General features: G+C 44.4%; 1 protein-coding gene across 1 annotated transcript in view; it reads left to right on the top strand.

Moving 5' to 3' along the window:
• Positions 1-19,151, top strand: part of HEG1 (heart development protein with EGF like domains 1) — a 215,594-nt gene that overhangs the window by 155,142 nt on the left and 41,301 nt on the right. The window contains exons 6-8 of the mRNA XM_069224283.1: positions 4,125-4,183; positions 4,292-4,461; positions 10,786-10,920. Of these exons, the coding sequence (XP_069080384.1) occupies positions 4,125-4,183; positions 4,292-4,461; positions 10,786-10,920 (364 nt within the window). The remainder of the gene's footprint in view (positions 1-4,124; positions 4,184-4,291; positions 4,462-10,785; positions 10,921-19,151) is intronic.

Raw genomic sequence — 19,151 nt, 5'->3', positions numbered from 1 at the left:
ACATGCGCATACCTAGCCTTTTACTTTAGATCTTTATTATAAGATAGTAATTGAAAGTAGGAAGAGCCTGGCTTTAAGTGGTCTATGGATTTCAAAATGGCTGTAAATATATCTTATTCTTGCAGGCAATGAGTTTTATAATTTACCCATTTGAATTGAGAATGCATTTCCCCTAGTGTGAGATTTATTGAAGGAACAGACTGACAAGAATTGGGCCAGCCTAGACTGAAGAGCTCTGAATTAGTGGTGTGTATGAAGTTTTGCTGAAGAAAGAAAGGACCCGAACAGTGGATGGCACGATGAATTATGCACATTTCTTTTAAAGTGAGAGGTCTAGCCACATCCAGCCAGAATAAACTCTAAAGTGCAGGCGAAATGTATGACATATTTAGGTTGCGAAATTGTCCTGTTACTATGTTTTTGTGTTCTCTGTAATTATATATCCCGTTGGCGCAGTCTAGATACAAGAGTATTATGTTGATGATGGCTTACAGTCTTTGGGGGAAAACTCTGTATATACATCTCGTCATGTAAAAGAATCCAGGAATCAGGAGGAGGTTTGTATCCATAGTTACATCTAGAATCCTTAATTAAAGTGATGGGTTATGAAGTGGGCCAAGTCCCTTTGGCCATAGGATGTCTGGGTGGTAGTTGGTCCATTTACAGCCAGTTAGTATCTTAGGGCCTGATTTACAGAGGGACATAGGGACTCTTAAACTTACGAGTGCAGAGGTGAGTGCATGAATCAAATGTAGCAGAAAGTCCCAGTAACAAACATGCCCATGTGAGTCCACCATAGAACTAACAGCGCCACATGTTGCACTAAATACGGTTATTCTGCTTCGGCCAGTTGCAATCCCGTTTGGATGCCGGAAAAAATACTGTTTTCTTTAATTTGTGATGATAGTTATGTGCAGGCATCTTTTTCCATCAATTTACCAATTAGAAGTGCATTGCAGGTTGGACAACAATTAGAGAGGAGCACTTGGGCATTGGCTATTTTTTAATTGGACGGATGTTGGCAGTTTGGAGTTCTCCCGGGGATACGCCGGGTTTCAAGGAGTGGTGAAGACAGCTCTGGCTGGGATGGCAACTGAACTGTTGACGAAAATGTCCTTGGGTTTTTGAGCTGTACAGGAGTCTGCCAGTGATCCCAGTGGGCCAAATGCTTTTGTGAGACTGGCAAAGTAATCAGAAGAGAGTTGAAGAAGAGTAGACTGTCGAAAAATAGGTTGAAGGATTGTGGTGAAGTGTGAGTTGTTTTGTCAGACCTCTAATTTTTACCTCAAGATATCTTTCCAGATTGTTATTTTTGGTGCTGATGTGGTCAGCTAGGAAGTCATATACCTCGTGTGCATGGGCGATTAGGGAAGCTAGTCATTCTCATTGCAAGAACTTGGTGAATATGTGGTGAAGTCTACTAGTTGGCCATATAGTTTTACTGATGTGATGGGTGTAGTTAACACTTTTGCCTTTATAAGCACAGCTTTATAGATTTTAAAATGATGCTACAATGCCATTCTGTTCAAGGGTTTGCTTATTCTTTCTAATACTTTTCCAAAGATCTTTTGTTGAAGTTGAAGCTTTCTGTATTGTTGGAAGTTGTGGAGATTTTTGAGATGATGTTCTCGGTGACTGATGTCTTCCAGTGATGGAACTGTGGACGTGAGATCATTGGGTTGTAGGTAAGTAAGTAGTAAGATGAGCATAGGAGATGACAGGGTTCAGTTCTTCCATGCTCTATCAGTTTATTTTAGCAATTGTGGCTCTGGATTTATGATGAATCCAGGTCACATGATATTTGCCAGTAATTGTGATGATGTTTTGAAAGGCAAAACATACATAGGGGCAGATTTATGGAAAGTGGCGCTGCACCCAGTGCAGCGCCACTTTCCTTCCGCGCCCCTACTGCCACCATGTGTGCGCCGTATTTAAAATATGGCGCACCATGGCGCAGGGTAGGGGCAATCGCGTCATTTTATGTGACGCCCCCTTGCATACATTATGCCTGACGCACATGCATAATGTGGTGCAAGAGTTTACAAAGTGGCGCAATGCAAGCATTGCACCACTTTGTAAATATGGCGTGTGGGAAATGCCACCTTAATGCCACATTTGCGTCTAAATAAATGCCGCAAATGTGGCACAATATGGTATTAGGGGTTATAAATATGCCCCATAGAGAGTACACAAAAAAAGCGACCTAAAACAAATAGACAACTTCATAGCACCAGTTGTGTACGTGTGAATTATCTTAATTATCTGTGAGTCTAATAGAGGCTCAACTGTTTGAAAATGATGTAGACCATTAGCATAGTTACTAAAAAGACAGGAAAATTACAACCTTATAAATGGCATCTTTGTGGCAAAAAATAACAACCCTTTGTAGCCTTTGGGTTGTGCTTGCTTTTATTACTTATTGGCCACTAAAATTAACTTTTAAGGTATTTCTTGTCTGGAGTTATCAATCACACTTCGAAAAACATTCAGGTACTTGCACTATCATGACTCCGAACCCATGTTAGCTGCGTCCTTGCATTTCACTTTACAGAGTTTATCACACATAGCTGTGCTTACATTTTGCATGCATGCTTATATCTGAGTGTTATAGCGGTAATTATGTCATTTAAATGTGCTATATAGCTCTTATCTAATGCCTGTCACACAGGACTGGCCTGCGGTGTTATGTGGCTTTAACGCTTGTTCTAGATTCTGCTCCAGATGTGAGTGTTGGAAGCTCTTGCTTCAGATTCACATTAGAAGTTTGATGCTGGAGCAGCTGACTTTGGGAAAAGTTAGACATGCATGTTTAAGTGCAAAACTGTATTTGATAGAAAAGGAAAGTGGAGCATGGAACTTTCTAGCAGATCCTCACTTTTTAGAGGTTCAAATACCTGCTATTCAGAGGCCATAGAATTTGGCCCAAATTTAGAAGGGCCTAGCACCACCTTAGCACCACTTTGTGCCATTTTTTTGACACAAAGGTAGCCTTTTCCCCACGTCATATTTACAAACTGGCGGAATGCATGTATTGTGCCAGGCATAATGTATGCAAAGGGGGAGTATTTATAATGGGCATCTATGTACTTTTCAGGGTTATTGCCCAAATTTTGGTGATAGCCCTGAACGGTACATCAATAGCGTCAAAAATGTTGACGCAATTGCCCCCTACCCTGCACCATGGTACGCTGTATCCTGGATACATAGCACATATGGTGTCGGTTGTGGGGTGCTAAGGAGCTCTAAGAAGCCACTTTCCTTAAATCTGCCCCTAAGCTTTTAGGAAAACGAACTAAACATGTTGCATTTCTATACATGTAGGCTCCATCTTCTTGAATAACCAAGTGCATTGCAGTATCTTTGGGTGGAATGTGATACCCTCTTACATAGTAATGTGCAGGCTTGCGACTTGGACAATGGCACATGTTTGTCAACATTGAAGGTCGATGGTGAAGGATACCGCAGTGTCACAGTTTGATGTTGATGTATTACAGGCAATAAATTTGTGAATTTTTGGTTTCTGTTTGTTTTAAATAAATCACATATTGCAACAGCACCTTGTGACTGTTGTAGCTTTTCTTGGCTTAGCCCAAAGCATAATATTTATATTGCCTCGATTAGTACAGAGTGGAACAAATAAAAGGACCCTAAAGCAAATTCTTTTTTTTGGTCTAAAATGAACTCACTGACTACTTACAAATGATCCACAGTCGTATCAGTCTCACTCTTCTTCATCACATGCCTTATGTCCCCCTCCCTCCAATGGAAAAGACCACTTCAACTTCTCTGGGCTGTGAAGGTCTTGATGACTTACGATGGGAAAGGTCTTAATTTCCAATATTAGCGGGAGTAGGGGTGTTAAAAAAAACAGGGTTTATTCGAAGTATGCCTTGAGGTAAAGGTTCATGTCTGGAAGTGGATCCACCTCAACTAGTAGAGACTGTCTCTAAGAGTAATAAAGACATTTCCTTCGGAGTTGTGCAAAAACTCTTTCTTGTTTGAATATTAAATACAGTTGAGGCAGAATTGATCATTCAGTATCTTTCTAATTTGTGTACTATAAAGCAGTCACTATAGCTAAAAACCTTCCATTGACATTAATAAAGTTTACATTTTTGTTGCAGTTCAGTAGGTCTCTTTCTGTGTTAGATGGCTACAACACATCTTCAATTCTAGACACAAGGTAAGCAAATATTATATATTTTTTTTTTCAAACATTTGATTTATTTTGAAATTGACAGCCATTAAGCAGTTGGGAAATCTACAAGTCATCTGTGTCTTTGTTTTACAGAGAGCCCAATAATATCGTTCTTTCTGTGCAGCATATCTTCTCCATTGACTCCAATGTCACCATCTATGACGTTATAAGAAGCTTGCAAAGCTACATTAAATCTTGTGAAGCCTCTGACAAGACAGCTAAACACTGCCGGCTGCTCCTCCATCACCAGATGTTCTACAAAGGTACACAAATGCCGAAGAAATATCCTCCTTTCTATAATAGGCACACCCTCACAGTCAAACATGGTTACGGTTATCAATGCACTGATCAAAAGAGAATGGCCAATATGATGAAGTCTCTATGACTGGGAAGACATTCTCTTCGTGTAAATGTTGCTTCTGAGAAAGGACACAGCACAGTGCCACGGCCTTTCATCTCTGGAGTATCCCAGAAGTGGAGAAGAACAAGGGACAGATCAGAGCAGGAAAAGACAAGCTAATTGTGATGAAAACGTAGTCATAAATATTGATGGCCACAGGCAACATCAAATATGAGATTTATTCAGCATTAACTCTCAAATTACCAAATGTGAATACATCTCACCCAGACAGCAAATCACTCAATGCTTCCTTGTTGATTAATAGGAATTGTAATAAATGACAGATAGCATATTTCATTCCAATACTGATTCTCTGCTTCTGATGACTCCTTGGAGGACTCTGATTGGAAACACTGAAACATACAAATGCATGGACATGCATTCACACCTGACCTTCCCCTCTCCCCGCACTCGCGCTCACGCTCTCTTTCTCTCACCGTCCTTGTGGCATAGGTGTTATTAGTTATTTGTTCTGCGCCTTCCAAAACATCACACACCTTTCCTGTAGGTTTGCACCCCTGTGCTTCAGTGGAACTCCTTCATGTTCAGGATGCTCCCTTGGGACTGAAGGTTGCGCTTTATAAATGCCCTGCCCATGCCATATTGTCACAGAGACTATCAGTAAAACTGTTCTCTACTGAAAGCAGGCAGAGCATCTGGGTGAAAACTGTGTAAAACATACAATCAATCAGGAATTTGTAAAGCGCACTACTCACCCGTGAGGGTCTGAAGGCGCTGACGGGGGGTGATAAAAGGGGGTGAGGCACTGCTACTGCTCGAACAGCCAGGTCTTGCAGTCCCTTAAGGAAAAAGAGGAAGGCAAGATGAATTACAGATTCTCTTCCCAGACCAAAAAAACCCAAAACAATTCAGCTAAGCACAGCAGTGACCAGATATCAGTAAAATGGTTCTCTACTGAAAGCAGGCAGAGCACCTGGGTGAAAACGATGTAAAAACATACAGAAAGAGGGGAAGGCAAGATGAAATACAGAGTCTCTTCCCAGACCAAAAACCCCAAAAACAATACAGCTAAGCTCAGCAGCGGCCCAGAGGTCAGTGGCTACATAAAAATGCATTCACACACACACACACACAACACTTTGATCATAAATTCAATATGTGTGCTCCTGTTGTATGAGGCGTCTTTGTTGGTCTTTACATATTTGATCCCTATATTTTTGCTCAGCACTTGTTTTATGTGCCCTAAAGTTATAAACGAGACACTGTTCTGTGTTGTGATTTTAAACAAGGGATTATCTAGCTATAGGAGAACCTCTTTTACCTTTCATCCAGCATTAATATACCCTCACAGCTATTTACATATGATACGATGGAGGAAAGAGGAAGCTTCGGTAATGGCATGTATTTAAAATACCTTTTGTAAAAAATTTATACCTGAGCAAGTGTTGAAAATGTATGATGAGCATAGACACCTAGTATGTACAGTGTAAGTCAAAATATTTTATGAAAATAGTAAACTTTTTGAAACAAAAGCAGCAGGCTTGTAGCATGAGATGAGGGGATTTATTCTTGTTTGAACCTTTAGTTCTTGTTCTCTTACCGGGTTCAGTCAACACGTTTGACCCTATACTGGCTGATCTGGCTTTTTCAAGGCTCTTTAGGCTGTCATGATTTCAAATACTGTATCATTGATACGTACTCACTGAATATAGGGCTGTTGCTTTTGTTTAGCAAAGATTACAATTTGTAATAAAAATATTATGGTTTACACTGTCTATATTAGGTTTCCGTGCTGTTTGTTAGTGGTAGGTTAGCCAACAAATTGACAACAAGAGCCAAGCCAGAGCTGAAACAAAATTCATGCAAGAGCTGAGCCTTGAACGTATTTGGCATGTAAATCACGCAAAAAAAACCTTTAGTTTTTGTTGCATGTTGTTTAGTTTTGTTGCATGATTTACATGCCACATACTTTCAAGGCTCAGCTCAGCTCCTGCATGGAGAGTATTTGTTAAAAGAAGAACAGTTGATGGGCAGAATGTAGACCAAATCAAACATTCACCTCCAGTCACAGATCTGGGTTTCATCCATCAGTTTGTTTTGCTCACCATGCCAATCTAGTTTGGACCCAGCCATATGCAAATCAGTCTTAACCCTGTTCCCCATGGGAACAGTCCAGCCCGAACTGCCAGGCCAGGTCCTCCCTGGACCAGAAACAAGCATCCTGGGATCAATTTCAGGGTATCACCCCTCTTCAGCCAGGCTAGCTTGAATCTAGTGGCATAGCAAACACGGGACCCACGTCTGGGCATACCCTTCCCACTTGAGATGACAATTGCAAAAAGAACAGTTGATGGATGTAATGTAGACCAAATCAAACTTTCACCCCCAGTCACAGATCTGTGTTTAATCCATCAGTTCTTTTGCTCACCATGCCATTCCAGTTTGGACCCGTTCATATGCAAATTAGTCTTGACCCTGTTCCCCATGGAAACAGTCTGGCACAAACTGCCAGACCAGGTCCTCCCTGGACCAGAAACAAGCATGCTGGGACCAGTTTAAGGGTATCACCTCAAGAACTTCCGACCCATCTCCCTACTCCCCTTCCCAGCGAAGGTGATTGAAAAAATCGTCAACACACAACTAACCAGCCACCTCGAAGCCAACAACATACTGGACCCCTCCCAGTCCGGCTTCAGACGAAACCACAGCACTGAGACCACCCTTCTCGCCGCCACAGACGACATCAGACGCCAAATGGACAATGGCGAAACTTCAGCTCTCATCCTACTGGACCTATCTGCCGCCTTCGACACAGTCTGCCACCGCACTCTGAAATCACGCTTCCAAGAAATCGGAATCCAAGGAAAAGCCCTCGACTGGATCATCTCATTCCTCTCCGGCAGAACTCAGAGAGTCCGCCTCCCCCACTTCCGCTCCGAAATCACCGACATCATCTGCGGCGTCCCCCAAGGCTCATCCCTCAGCCCGACGCTGTTCAACATCTACATGGCCCCCCTCGCACAAGTGGCCCGACAACACAACCTCAACATTCTCACCTATGCCGACGACACCCAGCTCATCCTTTCGCTCACCAAAGACCCGCGCACCGCCAAAACCAACTTCCACGAGGGAATGAAATCCATCGCCGAATGGATGAGAAGCAGCCGTCTGAAACTAAACTCGGACTAGACGGAGGTCCTCATCCTCGGACCCACCCCCTCCGCCTGGGACGACTCCTGGTGGCCCACCGCACTAGAAACCCCACCAACACCGACTGACCACGCTCGCAACTTGGGCTTCATCCTCGACTCCTCCCTCACCCTGTCTAAACAGATCAACGCAGTCTCCTCCTCCTGCTACAACACACTCTGCATGCCCCGTAGAATCTACAAGCGGATCCCTCCAGAAACCAGAAGAACTGTGACACAGGCCCTCGTCAGCAGCAGACTGGACTATGGCAATGCACTCTACACAGGCATCCCAGCAAAAGACCTACTACGCCTCCAAAGCATCCAAAACGCCTCCGCCAGACTGATCCTCGACGTACCCCGCCACAGCCACATCTCCCACCACCTGAGAAACCTTCACTGGCTCCCCGTGGACAAGAGGATCACTTTCAAGCTTCTTACCCACACCCACAAAGCGCTCCACAACACCGGACCAGCCTACCTGAACAACAGACTCAGCTTCTACACCCCCACCCGTCAGCTCCGCTCCACCAACCTCGCTCTCGCCATCGTCCCCCGCATCCGAAGAAAGACCTCCGGCGGCAGATCCTTCTCATACCTCGCCGCCAAAACTTGGAACACCCTCCCCACCAACCTACGTCAGATCCAAGACCTACTCACCTTCAGAAGACTCCTCAAGACCTGGCTCTTCGATCAGTAACAGTACCCCCCCCCCCTCCACTGCCCCCCCAGCGCCTTGAAACCCTCACGGGTACGTAGAGCGCTTTACAAATCGAATGATTGATTGATCCGGGCTACCTTCAATCTGGTAGCATAGCAAGCACAGGACCCACATCTGGGCATACCCTTCCCGCTTGGGGCAACAATTGCAAAAAGAACCATTGAGGAACAGAATGTAAGCCAAAGCCCCGGGCTCACTATGACACTGGATCCAAGCTAGCCTCGCTGATGAAGGGTGATACCCTCAAACCTGTCCCAGGATGATTGTTTACGATCCAGGAAGGTCCTGGGCTGGCAGTTTGGGCTGGACTGTTCCTATGGGGGACAGGGTCAAGACTGATTTGCATATGGCTGGGTCCAAACTGGGGTGGCATGGTGAGCAAAAGAATTGATGGATTAAACTCAGATCTGTGACTGGGGGTGAATGTTTGACTGGTTTCACATTCTGTCCATCATTTGTGTTTGTTTGCTTTTGTCGTCGTAAGTGCGCCGGGTATGCCCAGACGTGGTCCCGGGCTCAGTATGCCACTGGATTCAAGCCAGCCTGGCTGACAAAGGGTGATACCCTGAAACTGGTCCCAAGATGCTTGTTTTCGGTCCAGGGAGGACCTGACCTGGCCTGGCAGTTCAGGCTGGATTGTTCCTATGGGGAACAGGATCAAGACTGATTTGAATATGGCTGGATCCAAACTGGGGTGGCATGGTGAGCAAAAGAATTGATGGATTAAACTCAGATCTGTGACTGGAGGTGAATGTTTTATTGGTTCTACATTCCGGCTATCATTTGGAGAGCATTTGTTAGCATGAGAGTTTGTAAACATGTGCTCAGAAACATATTTTTTCATGCTGTGAGGAGAACACTATTAGTGAACCAAGAGGGCAAGTCACCTGTCACGTACACACTATTTCTGGCCTAGATTCATTATAGGGTATTAAATTAAACACAAGAGGTTTTGCAGAGCGCACATCTTGAACTCATGTACTTATATGCTCTCATAGATGACAATGAGCAAAAGGAGGCTCAGTGAAATAAACTCTTTGTCTAGAATCTTTTAATTTGGTCAATCAGGGCAGCTGAGATTGATCCCAGATTATCCGATTTGACACTGGGATATTCAGCTGCTGGATGTATTTCTACTTGTACGTTTTGACCTTAATTGTTAATGGATGATACTAAATTGTGGGTGGAAGGAAGAATACACATTTTGGGGCATATTTATAAGCCCCTAGCACCACCTTGCGCCACATTGGCATAATTATTTTTACGCTGTGCCAGGCATAATTTATGCAAAGGAGGCGTTTCCCCGTTAGGGGGGTCGAAAAAATGGCGCAAGGAAATCTAACAAATTTCCTTGCATCTCTTTTTACAGCACTTTTAACGCCCGCTTCCAAGCAGGCGTTATAAGGGGGCTTCCATTATTTATATTGGGCCCCTATATACTCTGTAAGAGTAGCGCCAATATTTTGGCGCTACTCCTGAAGAGCACATCAATAGCGTCAATAAAAATGGCGCTATTGCCTCCTACCCTGCGCCATGGTGCACCGTATTTTAGATACGGCACACAGATGGTGGCAGTAGGAGGGTGCTAAGGGGTGCAAGGAAGGTGGCGCTGCACTTGGTGAAGCGCCACTTTCCGTAAATATGCCACTTTATTTTTAGCAGTTTTATATAATGCGCACCTTGCCCAAGGACAAAAGAGCTCTTCAAAGCAGTCAAAGTTAGCGTTTTATTTTTCGCCACAGGGAGATCGGCTGGGATTCAGAGAGTGCTGACCCAAGGCCAGAATTTGAACCTGCTTCCCTATGTTACATTGCCAGCAATACAACCACTAGGTCACGTGATATTTTGGAGGCATGGCTTGTTTTGGGCATGAGGTTCCAAAATGAACTCGAGCTAAGCCAGAGCCAGGCATCTGGCTCGGGCCTGGCTCCAGCTTACAGTGGCTTTGCTCACTTCTACTGTTTGTACATTTGTGTACTAAATCACACAGGCTTTGTTTGGGGTTCAGTCAGTCATGACAGCACAAAGATACTACCTACCTCATTTTCTTAGAACTACCCTCCGCAAGTACCATACCTCACCACAAGACGGTGCCGTTAGAGCAGAAATAGGAGGTGGTTTTCATTGATAGAACAGGTGAGTAACAGCTTTGCAAAAGCAACGAAATCAGCCACACAGAGGTACTGCATAAATCTAAGACTTGGCAAGAGGGTCTTGGACGTTGTCAACCTTTCTCTTTATAAATATATAAATCAGAATAAGAGCTTATTTGAATGTTTGGATTAATGTGTTTTCCCTGCATGTTTTATGTTTTCAGCCGGCAGTCTCTGTAACCTGAAATACCCAGAATGTGACAAAGAAACGTCAGAATGCACGGACTTTGACGGAATAGCTGTTTGTCAATGCAGAACAGGATACTTCAAATACAGCAAAATGGATTTCTCCTGCAGAGGTATCAGTCTTTATGCAATGGACGCACCTGAGGATTGCTTTTCATTAATTTAGTTACTATGGCAGTCTGTCTATTAATTTGATTTCATCTCAAATTTGATTGCTTACCCGTTTAGTCATGTGCTTCGACCGCAGGGGGGACCCTTAGATTCGCCTTCTATAATAGTAATTTTACGTGCTTCAACAATACTGAGCCACTCTAAACTCTTAAACACTGTAAAGGACTGTGCGTCGAAAAAGCTAATATCTAGCTTCTCACAAAAATATGCTATTGGATGAGCACGAATGAAAATAAGGTATGCGTGTAGTTGAGTGATACAGAGTGGCCGTTTCTGCATTGTGTTGGTGCGACTGATGAGTGCGCTGGCCACCGATGGGGTGTGTGTGAGATGGTGGTGTGTGGTGTAGTGTGGCGTGGTGTGACTGGCAGTGCAGTAGTGTGTAGTAGCAAGGCAGGGAATGTGATGGTGGGTGTGCAGGTGCTGTATTTAAAAAGTGTGCTGGATGGGGAAGCAGTAGTACGGGTGAGGAATGATAGTGGTGTGTGGCAGTAGGATGGCATGGCGGTGGTGTGGCAAGTAGTGTGGAGATGGAGAAATATCCTCAACGCTGTCTGTGGCTGAGAGCCAGGTGATCTACTCAGAATCCTCCAGCCCTCTAATCAGCAAGGGCAGTTACTCCCTGAGGGCGGAGAAGCGTCGCCCACCCATCCCCGCCACCAGCAGCAACAGCTGCAAAACTTTTATTGGTAAAAGTTCGGGCCCACGCGGGTGACGAGTCGTGAGGGGGCGCATGTGTGTTTGGCCAGCCGTCTCCAGCCGGCCAAACACACATGTGCTGTAGGCTCTCTCCGAGCCTGCACAGGCTCCCAGTCTGCCCGGGAGCACCCTGGCTGGGCGCTCCCAGCCAATCTTGACGCTGCTATGAGCAGCATCAGGATTGGCGGCAGGGCAGGCTGGGAGCCTGTGCCTGCAGTGAGGGGAAGCACGATCGGAGCGGCGTGTGGCGTTAAGGTAAGTGATTTAAATTTTTTTTTTTTTTTTACATTTTATTATAATTCCCAACCCCTGCCACCCCTTCCCCATGCGCCACCCCGCCCCTTCTACTTGCTGCGAGCTGCTCCTGCTAATCAGTTAAGGTGTCTGAGATCTGCCTACGTAAACATAGGGGCCAACCGGAAAGACTGAGAGATAATTTCACATAAATGGGCCTGCCTTCTGAAAAACGCTTCAAATCCACTTGAGGCTTAAAAATATCTTCCTAAATTTCAGAAAAGCCTGAGAACGCATCCCTTACATTTGGGTTTCAGTCCTATTTTTCCATGAGAAGGTCAGGCAGAAATCCATGGGTCCTGCTTGGCACCCTCACAGCTATACTTACAGATCCAGTCAGTGGCAGGCCTAGCAAGACAGGGTAAAGGCTGCCGGCTTCAACATTACTGTGTTTTCCATCCATGAAGTCTTTAGAGATGCTTACTTGACCTGGCCCTTCACTGGTAGAGAAGGGAAAACACACACCATTAAAGCATCAGGATGTGCCCTCCCTAGCTTAATCAGTAAACCCAACAAAGCACCTGACCCGTGAAGCTCAAAAAAGGGAAACCTACGCGCGTCAGTGTGACTGCTCAGGAAAAAGTGGATTGCTTAATGGTTTTCCTGTGAGTGACCACCGGAAGGGCGGTACCAGATGCCACCACTGACTCAGCCAGCTATTTTATTTTTAGCAATCATCTGTCGAAATAGCCATTTATTGCACCACAAAGGCAAAGTCCAGCCACACTTTTATCCTTCCTCTTCCTATTTAGCACAACATGAGATAGATAGGTTAGGCTCTAGTCCTGAGGGATGCCCTGGACCAAATTTGACCATAAATAAAATGTTAACAGGCCCCTAAGGGTCCATATTGCACAGATCTTTACGGTGCATTTCTTTTATTAAGACAATAGGGAGATCTCAATGAACCAACTATGACGTAATCCTCCCTTAAGCATTTTCATCTTTCTTTACTGGTCCCAGTTGCCTTACTAGTTGAGAGATATTCCTCACCAACCTCTTACGAGAGGTGCAGAAGGAGCCCACTATGTACGGTGATGAGGAGGGGCCCAATGATGAAGCATGCCAGCTGGGTGGGTGAGGGCATTTGTTTACCTAGCAGGGACACCCAGAATGATTGCATCAATTTTCTGCCATATCTTTTTTTTTTACCATGGATGAGGATTCAGATCCACTCTTTGGCCATCTCCAAGTTTCGAGGGCAGCACTTTGCGTGGGTTACATTGCTTTATTAGAACTCTAAAATAAATAAATACAATTTAAAAAGCTATTTAGTGGTAGGACAGTGGTGGGGGTATCTGTTCAATGCTGGACACTGGTGGGGAGAGTAGCAGTACAGTATTGGGGTATTAGTGATGATGGTGGTAGTGGTTGGATGTGCAGGGGCGAAAGTAGAGGTGTCGCCCTGTGAGGTGGTAGTGCTGTTGTATTGTTGTTTTGCAGTTTTTTCGGGGTAGTAGTGCACCGCACAAATGAGGTGCAGAAGAGTGGTAGTGTGGGAGTCTCGGGAGGTGGAGTCAGATGCAGAGGTGATAGTTCTGTGCTAAACACGTGATCCTGTGAGTTGTAGTGGGTGTTTAGGTTGTTAGGGTGGTCATGGTGCAGTTGTGTGGTGTAGGAGGACAGTTGTCCAGGGGTGAAGGGACAGATGCAGTGTGGGATTTTGGTGAGTGGCTGGTGGTGAAAGTGTAGCGCTATGTCATGAAGATGCAGAGGTACAGTGCTAAGGGTAGTAGTTAGGGACCAGTTGGTGGCAGTGCAGTGCAGAGTGTGGTAGTGTGTTGCAGGAGGTTGTTCGAGTGTTGGCATGGGGTTGTTCTGGCTGGTGGGTGGTGGTAATACAGTGATGGGTGGATGTGCCATGATAAATCTTTCTGGTTATGAGGATGGTAGTGTAGTGATAGGGCTGGTGCTGTGATATGATGTGAGATGTTAGTAGAGTGCTAGGGAGAAATAGAGCAGTGGTGAAATGCATTCGCTCGGTTGTGCAGGTTTTGTGCTCTGGATTGTTGTGGTACCCATGCATTAGTTAGGTTAGGGTCAGGCATGTGAGCAAGCCACTAAATGTCTGTGAAATGACAGTCAGTTTCCTGTACCTGTCCCATACACAATTACACACTGCACATGGAGTTTTTTCTTGATTTAGAGGAGGGCGTAATAACGCAACATCTGTTAGACTAAAAGACATCTCATCTGAAGGGGTAGGGTGTAGGGTCACCAGGACAGGTCAGAGCCGTATAGGAGAAGTCAAGGGGATGAGCTGGAGGAATGATAAGAAGGAAGGTGAAAAGTGAGGTTCCTGTCAGGGACAGATATCACAGAGGTTTTTTTCCCCTGAAAAACCTCACGCTACATTAGCGTGAATCACTTTAGGGACAGGCCCCTTAGCAACGGTGGGAAAGCCAAAATGCATCAGTTTGCGGGTGTGGTGGAGATGTTTTTTCCATCACATCATAACTCCCTAATGCGGCAGAGCAATGAAAAACTCCATATGCCTCACTGAGCAGCAGAAGTGAGCGTTCAGACGTAATTGCTTATAGTGCAATGAATTTGCACCTCACCTTCCTACCATAGATGTTTTGGATTTCTCTAAGGCGAAGTGTCACTATACAGACAACTTAAAAAGAATACATCGAATCTTCCAGCTCAAAGTTGAATGTTTAAAAGAACCCTAGCATGTCACACATTTTCCATCTCAAATATAATTTTTTTATTTTCTATTTTTTATTAAATAGGTTAACTTTTCGACTTCCCTTTAGTTGCATTTACCTTCATATCAGCTGTTTTTATTTTTTGGTGAGCACAAATAATTAAAATGTCAAAATTCACCTCTAGTTACCTCCACATCTCTCTAGGAGTGTTAAATGAATGAATAAAGGCATATTGACCTCCATGTTGAAAAACACACCTAACTAAGCAACAATATGATTTCAGTGACTTTTACTCTTTTTTGTTTGATGCCTACCACACAATGCAGCTGTCTACTTTTCTGAAGACATCTTGGGGACTTTTCAGAAAGATTCTGCCCATTGCTTACCATCGGCTTTGTAACTAATATTTCCCTGCTTCCAATTTGCTGGCACTATTTGTTTTAGGCTGCCCATCTTGAGTTTGTCCCTGTCCTTGCCCAAATCTTTTTTAATGTATCCTTCCGGGATCTCACTTTCTGTAAACAGGCTTATAAATCTTGTTCTTATCTTGTCACATTTGCTGTTCATTTAAAAACAAATGTCAAATGTCAGGCTCCTTCTTTGAGGGAGCTTGGTGTTTACTTTCTCTTCTGTGACTTCAAAGTGAGAACATCTATAGGAAAGCAAGAGAAATACAGATTACTCTCTTCATGGAGCCGGGTCATGCTCCTCCTGTGCTCCAATTTACAAGGCTGTAATATAACCCTGAAAACATACCTGCAGGGTGGAGGTACACACGCTTTCTATGCCAACAAATATGTTGAGGTTCTTCTATTAAAGCACTTTTGGATTTTGATTAATGTGACCCTCTAGTGAATGTCTGAGCTTTCTGTTTGCAGTCAACAAGTCAGAGTACAAAACCCCTTTAAAAATAACACACACTGGAAAGCCAAAAAGTATAGCCTACACAACTACACTTAATGAGCCATGGTCTCACCATGTGCAACATGTGCAGTAGCACCATTCCCTAAATCTTGGACAACACAGATTACTGCTTTCTGGAAAACTACAAACAGGAGCCCAGAAACAATTACATTATTTATACTACAGCCTTAAACAAGTTACGTATTCATACTATTTGATGGAAGTATGTGTTGTCAGCAATGAAACAGGTGAACATGTTCCACTGAAAAAAACAACGGTGTCCCACCAGGGCAGGCTTTATCACTGATGGGTTCTGGTTTGTCACTCTAAGCCACTTCACTTGATGCCGCTCTACTCTACTCTGCACCACTCTATTCTATGAAAGTTCACTCTACCCCAGTGTACTATACACCACTGCTGTCTTCACCACTGCACTATACTTCAGTCTAGGCCACTCCACTCCGCTCTGCACCACTCCACTCTATGCCACTCTACTCTGCAGTACTGCACTCTGTGTCAATACACTCCATGCCAGTGCACTCTACATCACTACTATATACCACTGCACCGAATCCTGCACCACTCCACTGTACCCTGCACCACTCCACTTCACTTTACTGTGAACCAATCTACTCTATGCCACGGCACTCTATGCCACTTTTCTCAACTCTGTGCCACTCCCCTTTATGCCACTCTACTCTACTCTGCACTACTTTACACCACTGGGCTTTGTCCCACTACTCCATGCTATTGCACTCCACCCTTCACCACTCCACTCTACCCTGCACCACTCCATACTATGCCACTTCACTCTAATCTGAGACAATCTACTCTATGCCACTGCACTCTAAGCCTCACTACTGCACTCTGCACCACTCTACGCAGTGGTACTCCACTCTTCGCTATGCACTGCACTCTACGCCACTTTACTCTAATCCAGTGCACTCTATGCCAATACCCTCAACACCACTTTACTCAAAACCCATGCACTCTATGTTAGTGCACGCAACATCCCTCTATTCTACTCTGTGCCACTCTACCCTGAACCACTCCACTCTATGCCACTTCACTCTACTCTGAAACTATATACTCTATACTATTGCACTCTACTGTGAACGACTCTACTCTATGCCATTGCACTCTACTACACTATACGTTACTGCAATCTACATCAATGCACTGTACACCACTTTACTCAAAACCATTGCACTCAACACCACTACACTCTACGCCAATTTACTCTGCACTACTGTACTTTATGCCACTTCACTCTAGGCCACTCTACGCCACTCCATTCCTTGATACTCCACTCTGTGACACTCTCCTCCATTAAACTCTACTCCACTCTACTCCACACCATTCTGTTGCACTCCATGCCACTCTACAACACTTATCCACTTAAAGAAGCTCTATGCAGCTCCCTCTATGTCACTTTATGCCACTTTACTCCACTCTATTCTACGGCACTCTACTCCAAGTCATGGCGTCCCACTGTGTGCCACTCCACCACTCTACTCTATGCCAATTTACGCCATTTTAATCTACCCCACTCTATGGCACTGTATTCTAAGCCAATATCCCTCTAAGCCATTGTACTCTACGCCACTGTACTCTACTCTGTGCCATGCCACTCCACTGTACCTCACTCCACTGTATGCCACTCCACTCTACTCCACCCACTCAACTCTACAATACTCAACTCCACTCTGTTTTGTTCCACTCTTCTACACTACTCCACTCTGTCACTCCACTCTGACAATCTACTCTGCTTTGCACCACTCTACTCTTCAACACTCTACTCCACTCTACACAACACACTCTATGCCACTCCACTCTGCTTTATTCCACTCCACAACACTTCATGCCACTCCCTGACACTCTACTTCCCTTTGACGCTCTGCGCCATGCATTGATTGCTACTCCACTCTACAACCTTCCACTCTGGCACTGTACTGCCTTCATGACACTCCATGCCACTCCATGACCTCCCCGTCACTCTACTCCACACTGCTCAACTCTACACCATTCTATGTCACACCATGGTATTCCATAAAACTCCACTCTACTCCAATTTATGCTACTTCATGCTACTTTCCTTTACCTGCTAACTTTTTGCCATGCCGAACAGCAGACCCGCTGGTGTGCAACATGGCTAAATCATACTGGCAAAGCAATAGTTCTTGCATAACCGAGACCTACTGGCTTTGCCAATGCTTGTTTCCTTAAGTACCAACAATGGTGTAAAACTGTTCTGCCGTCATGTGGGTGTGCATAAAACATACAAAAATAGAATCCAGCAATATGCTCTTCTATCTTCAACAGCACACCACAATAAATGTTGCAGGATTCATACCACAATGTGGAAATTATTCAGTCCCTCAATTTATATTATTTAGGACTATCTTGGCTTTAATGCTCCGCACCTTAGAGTTTTGGCATTGGTCTAGCTATGCTTTAAAATTAGAGTAGCAAGAACAGTTTTTTCCCGAGTGTAAAACCCTCAGAATTTTCAGGCCCAGAATTATTAACTTCCCCCAACGTAGCATTCCGTTAAAATAGAAATTTGTATGTGCTAAGTGTTGGAATTGGAATACCCCGCTTGCCCCTTGTTTGCACCTGGTTTAATTTGACCCCAGAATTTCAAACCAAACAGGCCACGCTGTTACAATCGACCTTGACCTCTGGCTGAAGTTCTTGGAGTCCTATAGCTGTTTTGGCGTATTCAGGTACTTCTGATACATTTATTTATATATTTGTAAATTTTTAGTGAGAGTTAGAAGGTCCTTGGCAGTCTGTCTAAAAAACTAACTTTATGGCTCTGGGGGTTAACGCCTTCAGATCTTTGTCTTCAAAAGGGAACAGGTGAATACCCTGCTCTCCTTTGCTCTCCTCTACCTCTGAGCTGCACTTCAGCAGTGTTTCCCAATGCCCTGTTCTCCTGGCTCTCTCCATACGTCACAGGTGACGTTTGCAGAGCCCCCTCTGGTGAGTGGTGCAGTTGCAGAGTGAAGCTTTGCCCATCTTGTCCACTTGGATCATCAGTTCACTAATAGGACTTTTGAAAACAGACACAAAATTAAAAGGGTTCTAGAGGGAAATATAATTCACTGATGCCCTCAATCTGCCTAATCTGAATGTTCTCTTTATTGGAATGAGTGGGAATGTGATAGACAACACCCCTTCAGAGGACATACACAGACTTTTCCTCATTTCAGGCCAGGGACTTCGCTTCCGGCAGGTGTGCCCTTATTCTGCTTCCTCATTTTCCATTGTGAATTATTATAGCTCAGTACTGTAGACTCTCACAGTGCTATAGGTCTCACATTTGCTTGAGTTAGAGCTATTGCACTGTAAATTCAAACCTGGACTTTTCTTGCCACATAATTAGGTCAACCCTGCCTCATAATTTCGACTTTTCCTGCCATATAATTCCTGTGGCTCTGCATATAACTAAAGCATTTCCATTTACCTTCTTTGTCTATCTGCAGAAAAAAATGAAAATTGCGCAAAAGCCATACACACACAGACGTTCTTGTCGCTGACATTCAATCACAAATAAATCACCTTGCAGCGGAGGGGAAAGCCTTTCATTTTAATTTTTACAAAAAACTTGCATAATTCAGTTA

This window comes from Pleurodeles waltl, chromosome 3_1, assembly GCF_031143425.1.
Source record: "Pleurodeles waltl isolate 20211129_DDA chromosome 3_1, aPleWal1.hap1.20221129, whole genome shotgun sequence".
Classification (NCBI taxonomy): domain Eukaryota; kingdom Metazoa; phylum Chordata; class Amphibia; order Caudata; family Salamandridae; genus Pleurodeles; species Pleurodeles waltl.
Note: the sequence above shows the minus strand (reverse complement) of the source record. Positions and strands in the feature narration are given on the sequence as shown.